Source organism: Dendrobates tinctorius, unplaced genomic scaffold, assembly GCF_039654945.1.
Source record: "Dendrobates tinctorius isolate UK_male_01 unplaced genomic scaffold, ASM3965494v1 ptg000001l, whole genome shotgun sequence".
NCBI classification, from domain to species: Eukaryota; Metazoa; Chordata; class Amphibia; order Anura; family Dendrobatidae; genus Dendrobates; species Dendrobates tinctorius.
In genome coordinates, this window is record NW_027361669.1 from 21,550,780 (window position 1) to 21,567,131 (window position 16,352).

The 16,352-nt window shown below is 43.0% G+C and overlaps 1 protein-coding gene across 7 annotated transcripts in view; it reads left to right on the forward strand.

Annotated features, from left to right (window-relative positions):
- The window catches only part of ACSL6 (acyl-CoA synthetase long chain family member 6), a 322,864-nt gene that overhangs the window by 177,341 nt on the left and 129,171 nt on the right, over window positions 1-16,352 (forward strand). For all 7 annotated transcript variants that reach the window (XR_012231381.1, XM_073571208.1, XM_073570889.1 and 4 more), the window contains exons 7-8: window positions 11,540-11,718; window positions 12,835-12,867. Coding sequence is in view for 6 of the 7 variants with exons in the window: in XM_073571208.1 (XP_073427309.1) it covers window positions 11,540-11,718; window positions 12,835-12,867 (212 nt within the window). In the remaining variant the exon portion in view is untranslated. The remainder of the gene's footprint in view (window positions 1-11,539; window positions 11,719-12,834; window positions 12,868-16,352) is intronic.

A 16,352-nucleotide genomic window follows, 5' to 3' on the forward strand; every position in this document is an offset into this window, starting at 1 on the left:
CATCTTTGGAGAAATTGAGTTTGCGATGTGAGCCAGGGCTGTTTTACTCTGTGTTTGGAGGTTCTGAGAGTGAGGGGCGCTACCAGGTCAAGGGTGGTTGTAAAGGTACTGTCACACTTAGCGATGTATCAGCAATCCGGACCAGCGATATGACGTGGTCAGGATCGCTGGTACATCGCTAAGTGGTCGCTAGTGAGCTGCCACACAGGCAGATCTCACCAGCGACATCACTGGGGATGGGGGTCGCTACTTACCTGTCACACTAGGCGATCCTGACGTCCTCCCGCCCGGCTCCATGCTCGTCGCTCGTCTCTCCACAGGAAGCGCCGCAGTAAGCTGACGACGAGAAGCGGTCCAGGACGTTCTCGCGTGATCAGCGATAACCAGCGGGGGAGCGGGTCGTAGGTAAGTATCAGACACAGCGATGTCGCTAGCAATATCGCTATAACGTCACAAGTTATAGCGATATTGCTAGCGATATCGCTTAGTGTGACAGTACCTTAAGAGTGTTGTTGTAGTGATGAACTGCCAGATCAGGACAGGAAAAAGAGGAGATTGGACACGAGGGAAAGGGATTTTTGTTTTTTGGAAAGGAACATGCCCTTGAATCACACATACACAATTAAAGCTAAATATACACATTCAATTATTGTCAGCTAAACTTGTTGACAGCTTCTAGTAATGAAGTCCTACCCCCATAAGTTTTATTGGGAAGAAATGACTAAGCTAAGAACAAACGGATTGGACATTGAAATTCAGCATGACTGATCCTTCTTTTCACCAACATCCACTCTTGGAGGAAGGTTAGGAGGCCTCCGTTAGTTCGTGAAATTGGTGGGTTTGACTGGCAAAAGTCTAACATATATGGACACCTTAATGGGGTTATCAGATGATATCCCTCTTCAATTACCTAACTGGTATAGATAGACACTAGTCTCTGTCATTAGGTAGCTGAAGAAGGGGACACCATCACCTCTAGTCTCAGTTGAGTCCACCAGAATAGCGGCACTGAAGTGAGGGGGATAGAAGCAGTAAATCTACCCTAGATTTCTAGTTTCCCTTATATGCTTTTGGCTAACTGTTTTTGCTTTTGCTGTTTTTAAAATCCAACAAACCTTTTAAAAGGGAACCTTCCAGCCTCTCTGCACACCCCCAAATCGCCACAATGTACAGTTGTGCTCAAAAGTTTACATACCCCGGCAGAATTTTTGCTTTCTTGGCCTTTTTTCAGAGAATATGAATGATAACACCAAATGTTTTTCTCCACTCATGGTTAGTGGTTGAGTGAAGCCATTTATTGTCAAATTATTGTCTTTTCTCTTTTTAAATCATAATGACAACCCAAAACATCCAAATGACCCTGATCTAAAGTTCACATACCCCATTTCTTAATACCATGTATTGCCCCCTCTAACATCAATGACATTTTGAAGTCTTTTGTAGTAGTTGTGGATGAGGTTCTTTATTTTCTCAGATGGTAAAGCTGCCCACTCTTCTTGGCAGAAAGCCTCCAGTTCCTATAAATTCCTGGGCTGTTTAGCATGAACTGCGCGCTTGAGATCTCCCCAGAGTGTCTCAATGATATTGAGGTCAGCAGACTGAGATAGCCACTCCAGAACCTTCACTTTGTTCTGCTGTAGCCAATGACAGGTCGACTTGGCCTTGTGTTTTGGATCATTGTCATGTTGGAAAATCAACTAACTGAATAAAACCCTATTAAAATATAACTTTTATTAAGTACAAAAATAACAATATAAAATTGCACAGATATCCCCTATTATAAAGCCAAGCAAAAAATGGGCTATTGTATTGCTGGAAAGAGATAAGGTATAACAGTTAAACCAAATCTAACCAGCTAAATCTCCCAATCCAATCATGTGGTCAGAAAAACCTGAATAATAGCAGTTAAAAACTGCACAAAACTATTATAGCCCAAAAACCTCATGTTGGAACATCCAAGTATGTCCCATGCGCAGCTTCCAAGCTGATGATTGCTAATTTGCCTCCAGTATTTGCTGATAACAAGCTGCATTCATCTTTCCTTCAACTTTGACCAAGTTTCCTGTGCCTTTGTAGCTCACACATCCACCAAAAAATCAGCGATCCACCTATGTGCTTTACAGCAGGAATGGTGTTCCTTTCATCATAGGCCTTGTTGACCTCTCTCCAAATGTAACGTTTATGGTTGTGGCCAAAAAGATCAATTTTGGTCTCATCATCCCTTCAAATTACCTTGTTCCAGAAGTTTTGAGGCTTGTCTCTGTGCTGTTTTGAGTATTGTAGGAGAGATACTTTGTGGCATTTGCGCAGTAATGGCTTTCTTCTGGCAACTCGACCATGCACCATTTTTCTTCAAGTGCCTCCTTATTGTGCATCTTGAAGCAACCACACTGCTAGTTTTCAGAGAGTACAGTATATCAGCTGATGTTATTTGTGGGTTTTTCTTTGCATCCCAAACAATTTTCCTGGCAGTTGTGGACGAAATTTTTGTTGGTCTACCTGACCGTGGTTTTGTTTTTACAGAGCCCCTGATATTCCATTTGTTAATCAGTTTGAACGCTGCTGACTGGCAATATGAATTCCTTGGATATCTTTTGTATCCCTTTCCTGTTTTATACAGTTCAACTACCTTTTCCCGTAGATCTGTTGACAATTCTTTTGCTTTCCCCATGACTCACAATCCAGAAACATCAGTGGCTGGATAAAAGATGCAAGAGTCTGTCTAGATCCCAGAAACTCACTCAGTTTTTATGCACACAAACTGATTACAAGCAAATAGGTCACAGGTGAGGATGTTACCTTTAGTAGCCATTGAAACCCATTTGTGTCAACTTCTGTGCAAGTTATCAGGCCAAAATCGCCAGGGTATGTGAACTTTTGATCAGGGTCATTTGGATGTTTTGGGTTGTCATTATGATTTAAAAAGAGAAAACAGTAGTTTGACAATAAATGGCTTCACCCAACCACTAACCATGAGTGGAGAGAAAGTTTTGGTGTTAGTATTCATATTATCTGAAAAAAGTCCAGGAAAGCAAAAATTCTGCCAGGGTATGTAAACTTTTAAGCACAACTGTATTTATTGCTGTCTTTCTACCCTTTTTAAAAAGTGCATAGGGGTCTTGATAACATGATTAGTGAGATGATTGATCAGTTTGGGGAAAACATTGCCCCTACGACTAATCACCCACTAATTATCATATCACTACCAAGTTTTTTTTTCTGGCATATTCAGTAACAAATCTACATATATAAAATTGAATGTACGTGTGTATGTGTGTACCATCAACCAATCACGAAGCATTTTTCATTTCACCAGAGCTGTTTAAAAGAAGCTGAGCTATGATTGGTTGCTATGAGCAACAGTTTTCCTTGCAACCAATCACGAAGCATCTTTCATTTCACCAGATCTGTTTAAAAGAAGCTGAGCTGTGATTGGTTGCTATGAGCAACAGCTTTCCCACTCCACGACAACACCTCAGCAGACACTGACCGGGTGGGAGAAATCTAGCATCCACGGGAACAGAGAGCACATGAAAGCAATGAATCACCCCCTCCCGTGCCCATATACCCACCACACATCCTCCATCCCATAGGCACATCTTCCCTCTTAAAGGGATCTCCGGTATGTAAGTTAAGGCAAATCCCTCAGCGCTCTGATTCTGATGTGGGATATTAGGGGTAGTAATCCGGTGGCTCTGACGGGATGATGTGGGATATTAGTGGTAGTTGTCCAGTGACTCTGGTTGACGGGATGATGTGGGATATTAGGGGTAGTAGTCCGGTGGCTTTGACAGGATGATATGGGATATTAGGGGTAGTAGTCTGGTGGCTCTGGCTGACAGGATGATGTGGGATATTAGGGGTAGTAGTCCAGTGGCTCTGGCTGACAGGACGATGTGAGATATTAGGGGTAGTAGTCCGGTAGCTCTGGCTGACGGAGTGATGTGGGATATTATAGTGAATGTGGCTATGCGGAGTGGGCAGGGCTATACACTCAGCTTTACATATATGGATATAATGATTATAATTTGTTATAGCTTACTGGGTTCTTCAGCTAGTAAAACAATAAAAATGACATGTTAGGAAGGGTATCAAGATAGCAAAAATGCTATGGTGGTGATTTGGGGAGCTTGGGGAAGCTATCACGTTCCATTTAAGTGACATAGAGCACAATACATTTGTGCTCAAATGTTTACATTCCCCCGCAGAATTTTTGCTTTCTTGGCCTTTTTTCAGAGAATATGAATGATAACACCAAAATATTTTCTCCATGCATGGTTAGTGGTTGGGTGAAGCCATTTATTGTGAAACTAGTGTGCTTTCTCTTTTTAAACCATAATGACAACCCAAAATATCCAAATGACCCTATCAAAAGTTTACATACCCTGGTAATTTTGGCCTGATAACATGCACAGAAGTTGACACAAATGGATTTGAATGGCTACTAAAGGTAACATCCTCACCTATGACCTGTCAGTGTGTCCGCATAAAAGCTGAGTGAGTTTCTGGGATCCAGATAGACTCTTGCATCTTTCATCCAGCCACTGATGTTTCTGGATTGTCAGTCATGGGGAAAGCAAAAGAAAAGTCAATGGATCTATGGGAAAAGGTTGTCGAACTGTATAAAACAGGAAAGGGATACAAAAAGATATCCAAGGAATTGATAATGCCAGTCAGCAGTGTTCAAACTGTGATTAACAAATGGAAAATCAGGGGCTCTGTAAAATCAAAACCACGGTCAGGTAGACCAACAAAAATTTTGTCCACAACTGCCAGGACAATTGTTCGGGATGCAAAGAAAAACCCACAAATACCATCAGTTGAAATACTGGACTCTCTGAAAACTATCAGTGTGGCTGTTTCAGGATGCACAATTAGGAGGCACTTGAAGAAAAATGAACTGCATGGTCGAGTTGCCAGAAGAAAGCCATTACTGCACAAATGCCACAATGTATCTCACCTACAAAACGCAAAACATAGACAAGCCTCAAAACTTCTGGAACAAGGTGATTTGGAGTGATGAGACCAAAATTGAACTTTTTAGCCACAACCATAAACATTACATTTGGAGAGAGGTCAACAAGACCTATGATGAAAGGAACACCATTCCTGCTGTAAAGCACATAGGTGAATCGCTGATGTTTTGGTGATGTGTGAGCTACAAAGGCACAGGAAACTTGGTCAAAGTTGAAGGAAAGATTAATGCAGCACGTTTTCAGCAAGTACTGGAGGCAAATTTGCAACCATCAGCCCGGAAGCTGCGCATGGGACGTACGAGGACGTTCCAACATGACAGTGATCTGAAACAAAAGGCCAAGTCGACTTGTCATTGGCTACAGCAGAACAAAGTGAAGGTTCTGGAGTGGCCATCTCAGTCTCCTGACCTCAGTATCATTGAGCCACTTCTGAGGAGATCTCAAGCGCACAGTTCATGCAGCCCAGGAATTTACAGGAACTGGAGGCTTTTTGCCAAGAAGAGTGGGCAGCATTACCATCTGAGAAAATAAAGAACCTCATCCAAAACTACCACATAAGACTTCAAGCTGTCATTGATGCTAGAGGAGGCAATAAACGGTATTAAGAAATGGGGTTTGTGAACTTTAGATCAGGGTCATTTGGATGTTTTGGGTTGTCATTATGATGGAAAAAGAGAAAACACAGTAGTTTGACAATAAATGGCTTCACTCAACCACTAACCATGAGTGGAGAAAAAGTTTTGCTGTTATCGTTCATATTCTCTGAAAAAAGGTCAAGAAAGCAAAAATTCTGCCGGGATATGTAAACTTTTGAGCACAACTGTATATAATTAATCCATTGTCTCTTTGCAGCGTTGTATGTAAATGTTTGTCAAAGAATTAGTATTGACAGGGGAATATTTTGTTTTTATCTTCTTTGAATTCAGTATGTATTTTATTGTACCAATGAAAAGTGTTTAACTGAACTAAAAATATAAGATTCATTGATTTTGCTGTAAATTTCTCTACTTACCATGAAAATGGTCATATTTACAACAAAATCTGTAACATATAGAGAATACGATAGACTTACATTTCTGCAGTATAGTATATCTGCACCAGTGGCGTACCGCCAATGGCGGCAGGCCATGCGACTGCTCATGAGCCTGGGGGGGATGGTGACAGCACCCGCATCGGACCACTCCTCCACCCATGATCATCATTGTGAGCAATTATGGAGAAGGGAGCGTCAGATGAGTTTCCTCCCCATCATTCTTCCTTGGTGTCTGACGTCTCATCGCAGCGGGTGCAATGACGTCATTACATTGTTTACCCCACACTTTCAGGAGACTGGTAGAATGACGAGAGGCGAGTATAGTGTTATTATTTTTTTAAAATCAGTACCTTTATATTCTATGGAGGACCATGGGGAGTGCTTTATATTCTATGGAGGACCATGGGGAATGCATTATAATCTATGAGGTAACATGGGGAGTGCATTATATTCTATCGAGGACCATGGGGAGTGCTTTATATTCTGTGGAGCACCATGGGGAGTGCATTATAATCTATGGGGGACCATGGAGAGTGCATTATAATCTATGGAAGACCATTGGGAGTGCATTATAATCTATGGGGGACCATGGGGAGTGCATTATAATCTATGGGGGACCATGGAGAGTGCATTATAATCTATGTTAGACCATTGGGAGTGCATTATAATCTTTGGGGGACCATGGGGAGTGCATTATATTCTGTGGAGGACCATGGGGAGTACATTATAATCTATGGGGGACCATGGAGAGTGCATTATAATCTATGGAGGACCATGGAGAGTGCATTATAATCTATGGAGGACCATGGGGATGCATTATAATCTATGGAGGACCATGGGGAATGCATTATAATCTGTAGAGGACCATGGGGAGTGCATTATATTCTATGGAGGACCATAGGGAGTGCATTATAATTTATGGAGGTCTGTTTGGGTTTCTTTCTTTTTTCTTCTGTCCTTCATGGGTGACTGTGTGAACATGTCTTCAGCCCTGTGTCTCATCCCCTGTCTGTTTGAACTCCGTTCTGTTGTTGTTTTGGGTTACACTCTGTGCATAATTGAGGTTGCAGTTAAAGACATTTAAAGTCAGCCAACTTTCAGTAGGGGTGCCATTGAGTAATTTTAGGGTGCCACCCTCCGTGGTCAGTCAGGGACAATTCAGGGTCAGGTTAGGAATTTTCTTAGTTTGTTTAGGAACCCTGGTATGCAGGCTTAAGGTCTCTCCTGGTTTCTTTATCCACTTGTGAGCGTAAGGGTTCAGTCATAACAGGATACAGCCGGGCACCATGCTCAGTTAATCTCTGCACTGCAACATTATTTCAAACCAACTCCAATTGTGAAAATGCTTAACCCATCTAAATCCTCATCAAATCCTCTAAAAAATCCACCACATGTGAATTATGAAGCAGTCTGATAAAGAAAACAACCCTACCACGGACACTCATCATCCTCGCTGTCCACATTAGTACACACCAACAGCCTTACTGCAATATATCAAGGGATAGCACTGGTCTCTAGAGAAGAGGGTAATCCAGCAGTCTCGTTTCCATGCCAGGGGCCTGTTGTTAAGCAAGGTAGAGTCTAATGGGTCTTCCCCTTAAAGACAGGTTTCCAAAACTCTTGTTTTTTTTCTCATGATTTATATCTTTTCTTTAGGATCTTTTCTGGAAAAGCAAGATACGTGAACTTTCTTTAGTTAATAACAAATAACATGGAAGTTCAATATCTGAGTGCAATGCGTTCAGGTGATGCCCACCAAACTAATACTAGTATATTGGAGGGCTACTATGGAATGCCTGGGGGACTCCTAATAAAGTCTCATTCAGACATCCATTTTTCATTACCAACTGAGGGTCCGAAAAAAGACAAAAACCAAAACAGAGTCATGTCTATTGTGATATGAGTCGTCCATTCAAATCAATTGTGTAAAAAAAAAAATGGACAGCACATAGATGCCACTGTTGTAAATCAGTCCGTTGTTCTTGTATACAAAAAATTATGTATGAGGCGTAAATGGGGACATCTCCTGGAAATAAGGGCAATTCTCCTGCATGCTGCATTATTGTTCCTAAACCGACATATGATGTACATGTACATCTCATATTGATACTGGTGTACTGAGTGCAGTGGCGTAGCAACTGTTTGTGGCGCCCGGGGCGGTCGAAAAATTTGCCGCCCCTTTGGTCGTTGATAATTCGGAAGCATCCGAAGAGCCCACACTACACTCAAAGATCTAATTTTTAGTCTGCTACTAACTCTGCTATTATTTCTAAATTTCTAGACTTTCAACTTCTTGCAGTTCTCTATATGTATGTATTAGCTTGATGATGCTGGATGAAGACCTAATGGCTTTTTTTAATACTAATTTTTAATAATGTGACAGAAAAAAAAACAGAAAGTACAAATTATTTTGGCGGACAGGGGGCGGACACTGACAGCTTGGGGTCCCTGTGCAAGAAATGTGTCCGGGCCCCCCTCCTTTTATGGCGTCAAAGCTACGTGTGTGTATATATACATATATATATAGATTATTGATGTTATATAGCCACACACACACACATACAGGTATATATTACATAGTCTCCTTTATTATGTATATCCCAATCCCCCACACCCCTCATTGTCCTCCTCCCCTCGCATCCCATTATTGTCCTCTCCCCCACCTCCATCATTTTCTTCTCCACCACTATCTTTGCTTTCTCCCCCACCACTCCCATCATTGCCCATTCCACCACCTCCATCATTTCCTCCTCCTCCACCACCCCCATTTATTGCCCTTTCCACCACCACCATCATTGCATTCTCACCCACAACCCCATCATTGCCCTCTCGACCATCACCCCATCATTGTCTTCTCCCCATCACTGCCTTCTCCATCACCCCATCACTGCCTTCTCCCCATCACTCCCATCATTGCCTGCTCCATCACCCCATCACTCCCATCATTGTCTGCTCCATCACCCCATCATTGCCTGCTCCATCACCCCCATCATTGCCTGCTCCATCACGCCATCACTCCCATCATTGCCTTCTCCATCACCCCATCACTGCCTTCTCCATCACCCCATCACTGCCTTCTCCATCACCCCATCACTGCCTGCTCCATCACCCCCATCATTGCCTGCTCCATCACCCCATCACTGCCTGCTCCATCACCCCCATCATTGCCTGCTCCATCACCCCATCACTCCCATCATTGCCTTCTCCATCACCCCATCACTGCCTTCTCCATCACCCCATCACTGCCTTCTCCATCACCCCATCACTGCCTGCTCCATCACCCCCATCATTGCCTGCTCCATCACCTCATCACTCCCATCATTGCCTTCTCCATCACCCCATCACTGCCTTCTCCATCACCCCATCACTGCCTGCTCCATCACCCCCATCATTGCCTGCTCCATCACCCCCATCACTCCCATCACTGCCTGCTCCATCACTCCCATAATTGTCTGCTCCATCACCCCATCATTGCCTGCTCCATCACCCCCATCACTCCCCTCATTGCCTGCTCCATCACCCCATCACTGCCTGCTCCATCACCCCATCATTGTCTGCTCCATCACCCCATCACTGCCTGCTCCATCACCCCATCATTGTCTGCTCCATCACCCCATCACTGCCTGCTCCATCACCCCATCATTGTCTGCTCCATCACCCCATCACTGCCTGCTCCATCACCCCATCACTGTCTGCTCCATCACCCCATCACTGCCTGCTCCATCACTCCATCACTGCCTGCTCCATCACCCCCATCACTGCCTGCTCCATCACCCCCATCACTGCCTGCTCCATCACCCCATCACTGCCTTCTCCATCACCCCCATCATTGTCTGCTCCTTCACCCCATCACTGCCTTCTAGACCATCACTCCCATCACTGCCTGCTCCATCATACACACAGACATACACACAGACATACACACACAGAGACATACATACATACACACATACATACACACAAGACACTACCTCTCTCCTCTCACCTGTCCGCAGCATCGCCAGCGCTTCCTCCCTCACACAGCAGCGGCCGCTGAATGATGACGTCATTCAGCGGCGCTCCTCTGTGTGAAACAGGAAGCGCGGCCTCCGGGCAGGAAGCAGGACGGACCCTTGCCGCTCCGTTCCTGCTATTCACTCTTGCAGGCAGCGGAGCTGCCGTGATCGCATCGCTCCCTGCCCGCCGCTGCACTGCACTGTGGAATTGCTGCTGCCGCGCCGCCCCCACACACATGCCGCCTGGGGCGGACCGCCCCCCCCCCGCCCCCCCCCACGCTACGCCAGTGACTGAGTGGTCTCAGGACCTGAGATACCTGGAAGATGCTAGCTGTGCTACACAGCTGGTATCTATATAAAACAGCAGCGATCAGAGCTAGGCTTCAATCACTGCTGCTAACCTTTTAAATGCCAGTCATTCTCTGACAGTGACCGTTAAATGCATTCCGGATGCCCTTTGACTCCCTACCCCACAAAGCAAACCTGAGGCACTTACAGTGGTACTCCTGGGAAGGAAAACCACAGGCCACGTTCACACATTCAGTATTTAGTCAGTATTTTACCTCAGTATTTGTAAGCCAAAACCAGGAGTGGAACAATCAGCGGAAAAGTATAATAGAAACCCGTCACCACTTCTGTTTTTATCACCCAGTCCTGGTTTTGGCTTACACACACTGAGGTAAAAATTCACCAAATACTGAGCGTGTGAACGTGGCCTTAAAAAAAAAAACAAAAAAAGAATTTCATAACTACTGTACATTTTGCTTGCCATATTACTGCACTTTAAATTTAATTTCCATTTTCCAGTACATTGTATGGTAAAATTAATGGTGTTATTCAAAACAACAAATTAACATTCCTCATGTGTCAATGGAAAAATAAAATGTTATCACAGTTGGAAGAGGAGGAGGAAAAGCAAAAGTGCAAAAAACAAAATGTAGCTACCTGAGGAAGGGGTTAATCACCCTATTCTTGCACACTTTTTCACGCCTGGGTGCTGGTGCAGACGCTGTCCTGACCCTGGTACCGCCATGAGTTGGTGTCTGCTTCGGCACCCCGGAGTGAAGAGGGGTTCTGAAATGAGGACTGCTAGGTGTCTCTACATTGTGCTGCTCTCAGATTAGGTGGCGGAATCTGGGGACAGAGTCCCTTTAAGGGCTATACTTGTTTGCAGTCTACATAAGTGAGGATTTGGTGTTTATATAGAAGAGATATGATTTGGGGATACATATATTTTTTCAGGGTCTGTATTCTTTATGTTCTCTGTGTGTTCTTTATCAGTTTAATGTACCTTATTTCATGAAGTTACAAGAGAAGTGATTTGTAATTACCTTAATAAATTCTGCAAGTTGGTCTCTCCTTTATAAATGGGCAAAAAATGAAAAACCTTTGGTTGAAGAACACAGTGTGCCACTTTGACACTTTTCTGAATCTCCCTGCTGTTTATTCTGAAAAGTAGGCTAGCATACTTAGCATGCAATGTTTGCGTGTGCCCTGAATTGTATTTGATCACATTATTAATGTGTCTTCGGCAGCGGATATCTCAACAGTAATATGCGACAAGCCAGAGAAAGCCAAGATTCTTCTAGAGAATGTTGAAAAAGGAGAGACCCCTGGTCTTAAGTCTGTTGTTCTCATGGATGCGGTGGACCAGCAGTTAGTGGAAAGAGGAAAAAACTGCTCTGTGCGTGTTCAGACTATGCAAGAAGTGGAGGTACTACTTTCGTAAAATCATTCTAATTTCAACTCTGTTAGAAAACAGATGATATACTTTGCAGAATTGGCCCATAACCATCACACTGACTTCCATATTGAGTTATAGACCTTCAAGATTGTGCCATGATACAGGTGTAGATTCCAGGAGCCTCAAATAAATTGTGGGAATAGCATGTTGGTTATTCCCACAGTCTTTCACAGGAATGCCACAAGATTACCTCACACAGCACATAGGTGACAGAGATCATTGAATATCTTCACACTGAGTTTTTTGAGGACTTTCTGGATTAGATGCTGTCTGGAAACTTTCCAAATCCTTCCAGAAACTTAAAACGTCTCAAAAACTTAGTTTGCGCTAAGTTTCTGCTCCAAGCCTTCTCAAAAAAAAATGTGCACTTATTCAGTTCTGATTAAAAAACTCAGCAAAAAGACTCAGGTAGCGATTCATCAAGACTGGCGATTCTCTCGCCAACCTTGATGAGGAGGCTCACACCTCTTAATGAGTCAGTCAAGGCACAAGACTTGTGGTGTAGGTAACGCCACCACTCGTCCTGAATATAACAGGCGGGGGGCACTGTCATGCCCTAGCTCAACCTACTCAACTGTGACTTTTTAAAGCTTTTTTTTTGCCAGTAATCCGGTGAAAAAGCTATGAAGAATCACCCCCCTCAGTGTGCACATATCCTTTGCGTTGGCTACAAATAATGTATTAAATATGTGTAAAATTTTCAATATGCAAACTTCTGCAACTGTCCAGTTCATCTTTAAGCGGCTAACCATGTGCTTACTTGGGTTGCATTCCTATTCACATCAGAAGAGCTGATATCCAGTAGCTGACATTTCCTGATACATGTCCTGATCCATGTGAATTGCTTCAGTTTTGGAAAGCCGGTGATTTTTACAGTATTTATTCATCGCTTTTGGGTCTTTTTTTCTCTATCCAATAGTGTACTCATAGAAACCACAAGCGGAATCTGAATTGAAAATGATGGGAAAACACTCAAAAAGGACACTCACAAAATATCATTGTACTGTATATTAATAGTGAGATTGTGTTATTATACAAATTGCAATATCTGGCACTACAAATGTAATAATATCTCTCCTTTTCTAGGAATGTGGGCGCAAGTACAGAAGATCACCAATTGTGAGTGCAAATATAAAATGAAGTAGTGAAATTGTATCTGAGTAACAGTTACACCATATAATGAGGGAAGAACAATAAGATCTCGCATGCTGAGAGAATGCACTGCAGTAGTGCATTTGATATAAAATCCCAGTGGCGCTTTGGGGCTGATCTCTCACCCATTAGGAGAGCAGATAAAATAAGCAAATAAACACTATATACTGTATGTGACAAAAACATACATACATATAGAGTCTTTATTTGGTAATTATTTTCTGCTCTCCTGGTGGGTGAGCCACTATATACGTACAGTGGCATGGAAAAGTTTGGGCACCCCTGGTCAAAATTACTGTTATTGTGAATAGTTAAGCAAGGTGCAGATGAAATGATCTCTAAAAGATCTAAGTTTTAAGATGACACATTTCCTTTGTATTTTAAGGACAAAAAATATTTTTTCATCTTTTACATTTTAATAATTACAAAAAGAAAAATGGTCCGATGCAAAAGTTTGGGCATCCTGCATGGTAAATACCTAGTAGCACACTCTTTTGAAAATGTCACAGCTTGTAAACACTTTTGGTAGGCAGCCAAGAGTCTTTCAATTTTTGTTTGAGGGATTTTCATCTATTCTTTCTTGGAAAATTCTTCCAGCTCTGTGAGATTCTTGTGTCGCTTTGCATGACCTTCTATTTTGAGGTCTAGCCCAGATTTGCAATGATGTTCAGATCAGAGGACTATGAGGGCCATTGTAAAACCTTCAGCTTGCGCCTTTACAGGAATTTGAATTAAATTGTGAATTTTGGCTTGTGTTTAGGATCATTAATTATCAATTTTTAGGAGTCATCCTTTTTTCAACTTCAGCTTCTTTACAGATGGTGTTATGTTTGTATTAACAATTTGTTGAAATTTCATTGAAACCTTTCTTCCATCTACCTGTGAAACGTTCCCCATGCCATTGGCTGCAACACAACCCCAAAGCATGATTAATCCACCCCCATGCTTAATGGTTGACGAGATGTTCTTTTCCTGAAATTCTGTGCCCTTTTTTTCTCCCCACATACCTTTGATCATTGTGGCCAAAAAAGTTCTCTTTTAACCACATCGGTCCACAGGATTTGTTTCCAAAATGCATCAAGCTTGTTTACGTAGATGATCTTTTGCATACTCCTGACGCTGAATTTTATAGAGAGGATGCAGGAGAGGTTTTCTTCTGATTACTCTTCCATGAAGGCCATATTTGTGCAGGTGTCTCTGAACGGTAGAACAATGTACCACAACTCCAGAGTCTGCTAAATCTATCTAAAGGTCTTTTGTAGTCCAACAGGGGTTTTGATTTGCCTCCCTAGAAATTCTACGAGCTGCTGCCACTGAAATTTTGCTTAGTCTTCCAGACCTTACCTTGACCTCCACTGTTCCTGTTAGTCTACTTTCACACATCAGGTTTCCGGCGTCAGGCGCGATCCGGCGTCGTGCCGGGACGCCGGATCCGGCAAATGTTTAGTAAAACCGGATGTGACGGATCCGGTTTTCTGCCGGATCCGTCTTTTTCTTGACAGACAAAACCGGATCCGTCTCATCCGGTTCATCCGTTTTTCTATCCGTTTTTCGACGGATTACGCCGGATCCGGTTTTTAAAATTGACCCTTGTGGCCTTCCGAACGGGATTGGCTACTGGAAAACTATATATAGCATGTTCCTACAGCCCTTCTTTGACAGGTTGTAGAGGAGAAAGTGCAGGTTGGAGAGAAGAGCAAGTTACTGGCGAAGATGGATGTTGTCATTGGAAATATTTTGAAGAATTTGGCGGATTTTATAGCGGAGGCGAATCGTTTGAGGGTGATTGTTCTGGAGAAGGAGAGAGCGAGACAGCAGCGCATCAGGCATCGTAGACGACGTTTGTGGATCCACCCCATCACAGCCAAGAGAATGACGCGTGGGGTCTATTCTACACTCTGCATGGACCTTCGACGAAACCCGGATAAATTTTTTGGATATGTTAGGATGAAAATGGAGAATTTTGATTACTTGGTGGAGCGCATTGCACACCTCATAAGAAAAGCGGACACCTATTGCCGCTTCTCTGTTTCACCCGCAGAGCGTCTGATGGTGACTTTAAGGTAAGCCACATTTATTGGATGTGATCGCATCAGAGCACACTTTCACTGCAATCTTGTTGGTGGTAGTTTGTATCTCCAAGTGTTATAGCTCAGTTTTGGTATGTAATGCTGTGATTTAAAACTAATTTATTGTTTTTTAATTCCCCACAGATTTCTTGCAACTGGAGAATCCCTTTCGTCACTGCATTTCCAGTACAGACTCGGGATTTCCACCATATCTGGAATTGTGAAGTACACATGCCGTGCACTGTGGGACTCCTTAGCTGAAGAGTTTTTACCAGAGCCCACAACAGAGAGGTGGATTGAAATTGCTGACAAGTTTCAACAGATATGTCAGCTTCCCAACTGCTTGGGCGCTGTGGACGGGAAACATATCCGCATTGTAAAGCCAGCTGGATCGGGATCGGAATATTTCAATTACAAGAAATATTTTTCAATTGTCCTCATGGCCATCGCTGACACGGAATACAAATTTATTGCGGTTGATATTGGGGCCTATGGCCGCTCCAATGACTCTCAAGTTTTCAAACTGTCTGCCATGGGGCGTAAACTGTATGGAAACACCTTCCAGTTCCCACCACCTAGACCGCTGCCGCAAACATCTGGTCCACCTATGCCATTTGTCTGTGTAGGGGATGAAGCCTTCCAGCTGTCAGAACACCTTTTGAAACCGTACTCTAGCAGAGGATTGACAAGACCAAAACGCATTTTTAATTACCGCCTCACAAGAGCAAGAAGAATGGTTGAATGTACCTTTGGTATTCTGACAGCCAAATGGCGGGTCCTATTGACTGCGATCAACCTCAAGACAGAAACTGTGGACGAGGTGATCAAAGCATGCGTGGTACTCCACAATTTTGTTATCTGCAAGGAACCCATTTCCATTGAGGACACCTCTGAAGAAACCACCTTGCAAGATTACCATGACATTACCACTAGAAGTTCTGTGACGGTTTCAGTAATGAGGGACAATTTTGCACTATACTTTATGTCACCTCAAGGCAGAGTACACTGGCAGGATGACAGAGTGTGAAAGATTTGTGCCCTAACCAAACTTGTGTACCTTCTGTACCAACAGTATATACCTTTGCCAACCAAAGTTGGCTATCTTGTCATGGTCTCTATTTTTAGCTTTAGGCCACAGGTGTGTACCTGGTTGTGTTTTATGCAAAGTATTTCACCTTTTAACAAAAGTTGTGTACATTGTTAGGAAATCACCAACAATAAACACAACTTTTTAGGTGAAATACTTTGCTTCAAACACAACCAGGAACACAACTGTGGCAAAAAGCTAAAATTTACCCACAGTTATATACCTAGTTTTGAATACCATTTCACCTTTTAAATACCCTGTATTTAACCTTTTTCGCCGCAGAAAGAAATGACAGA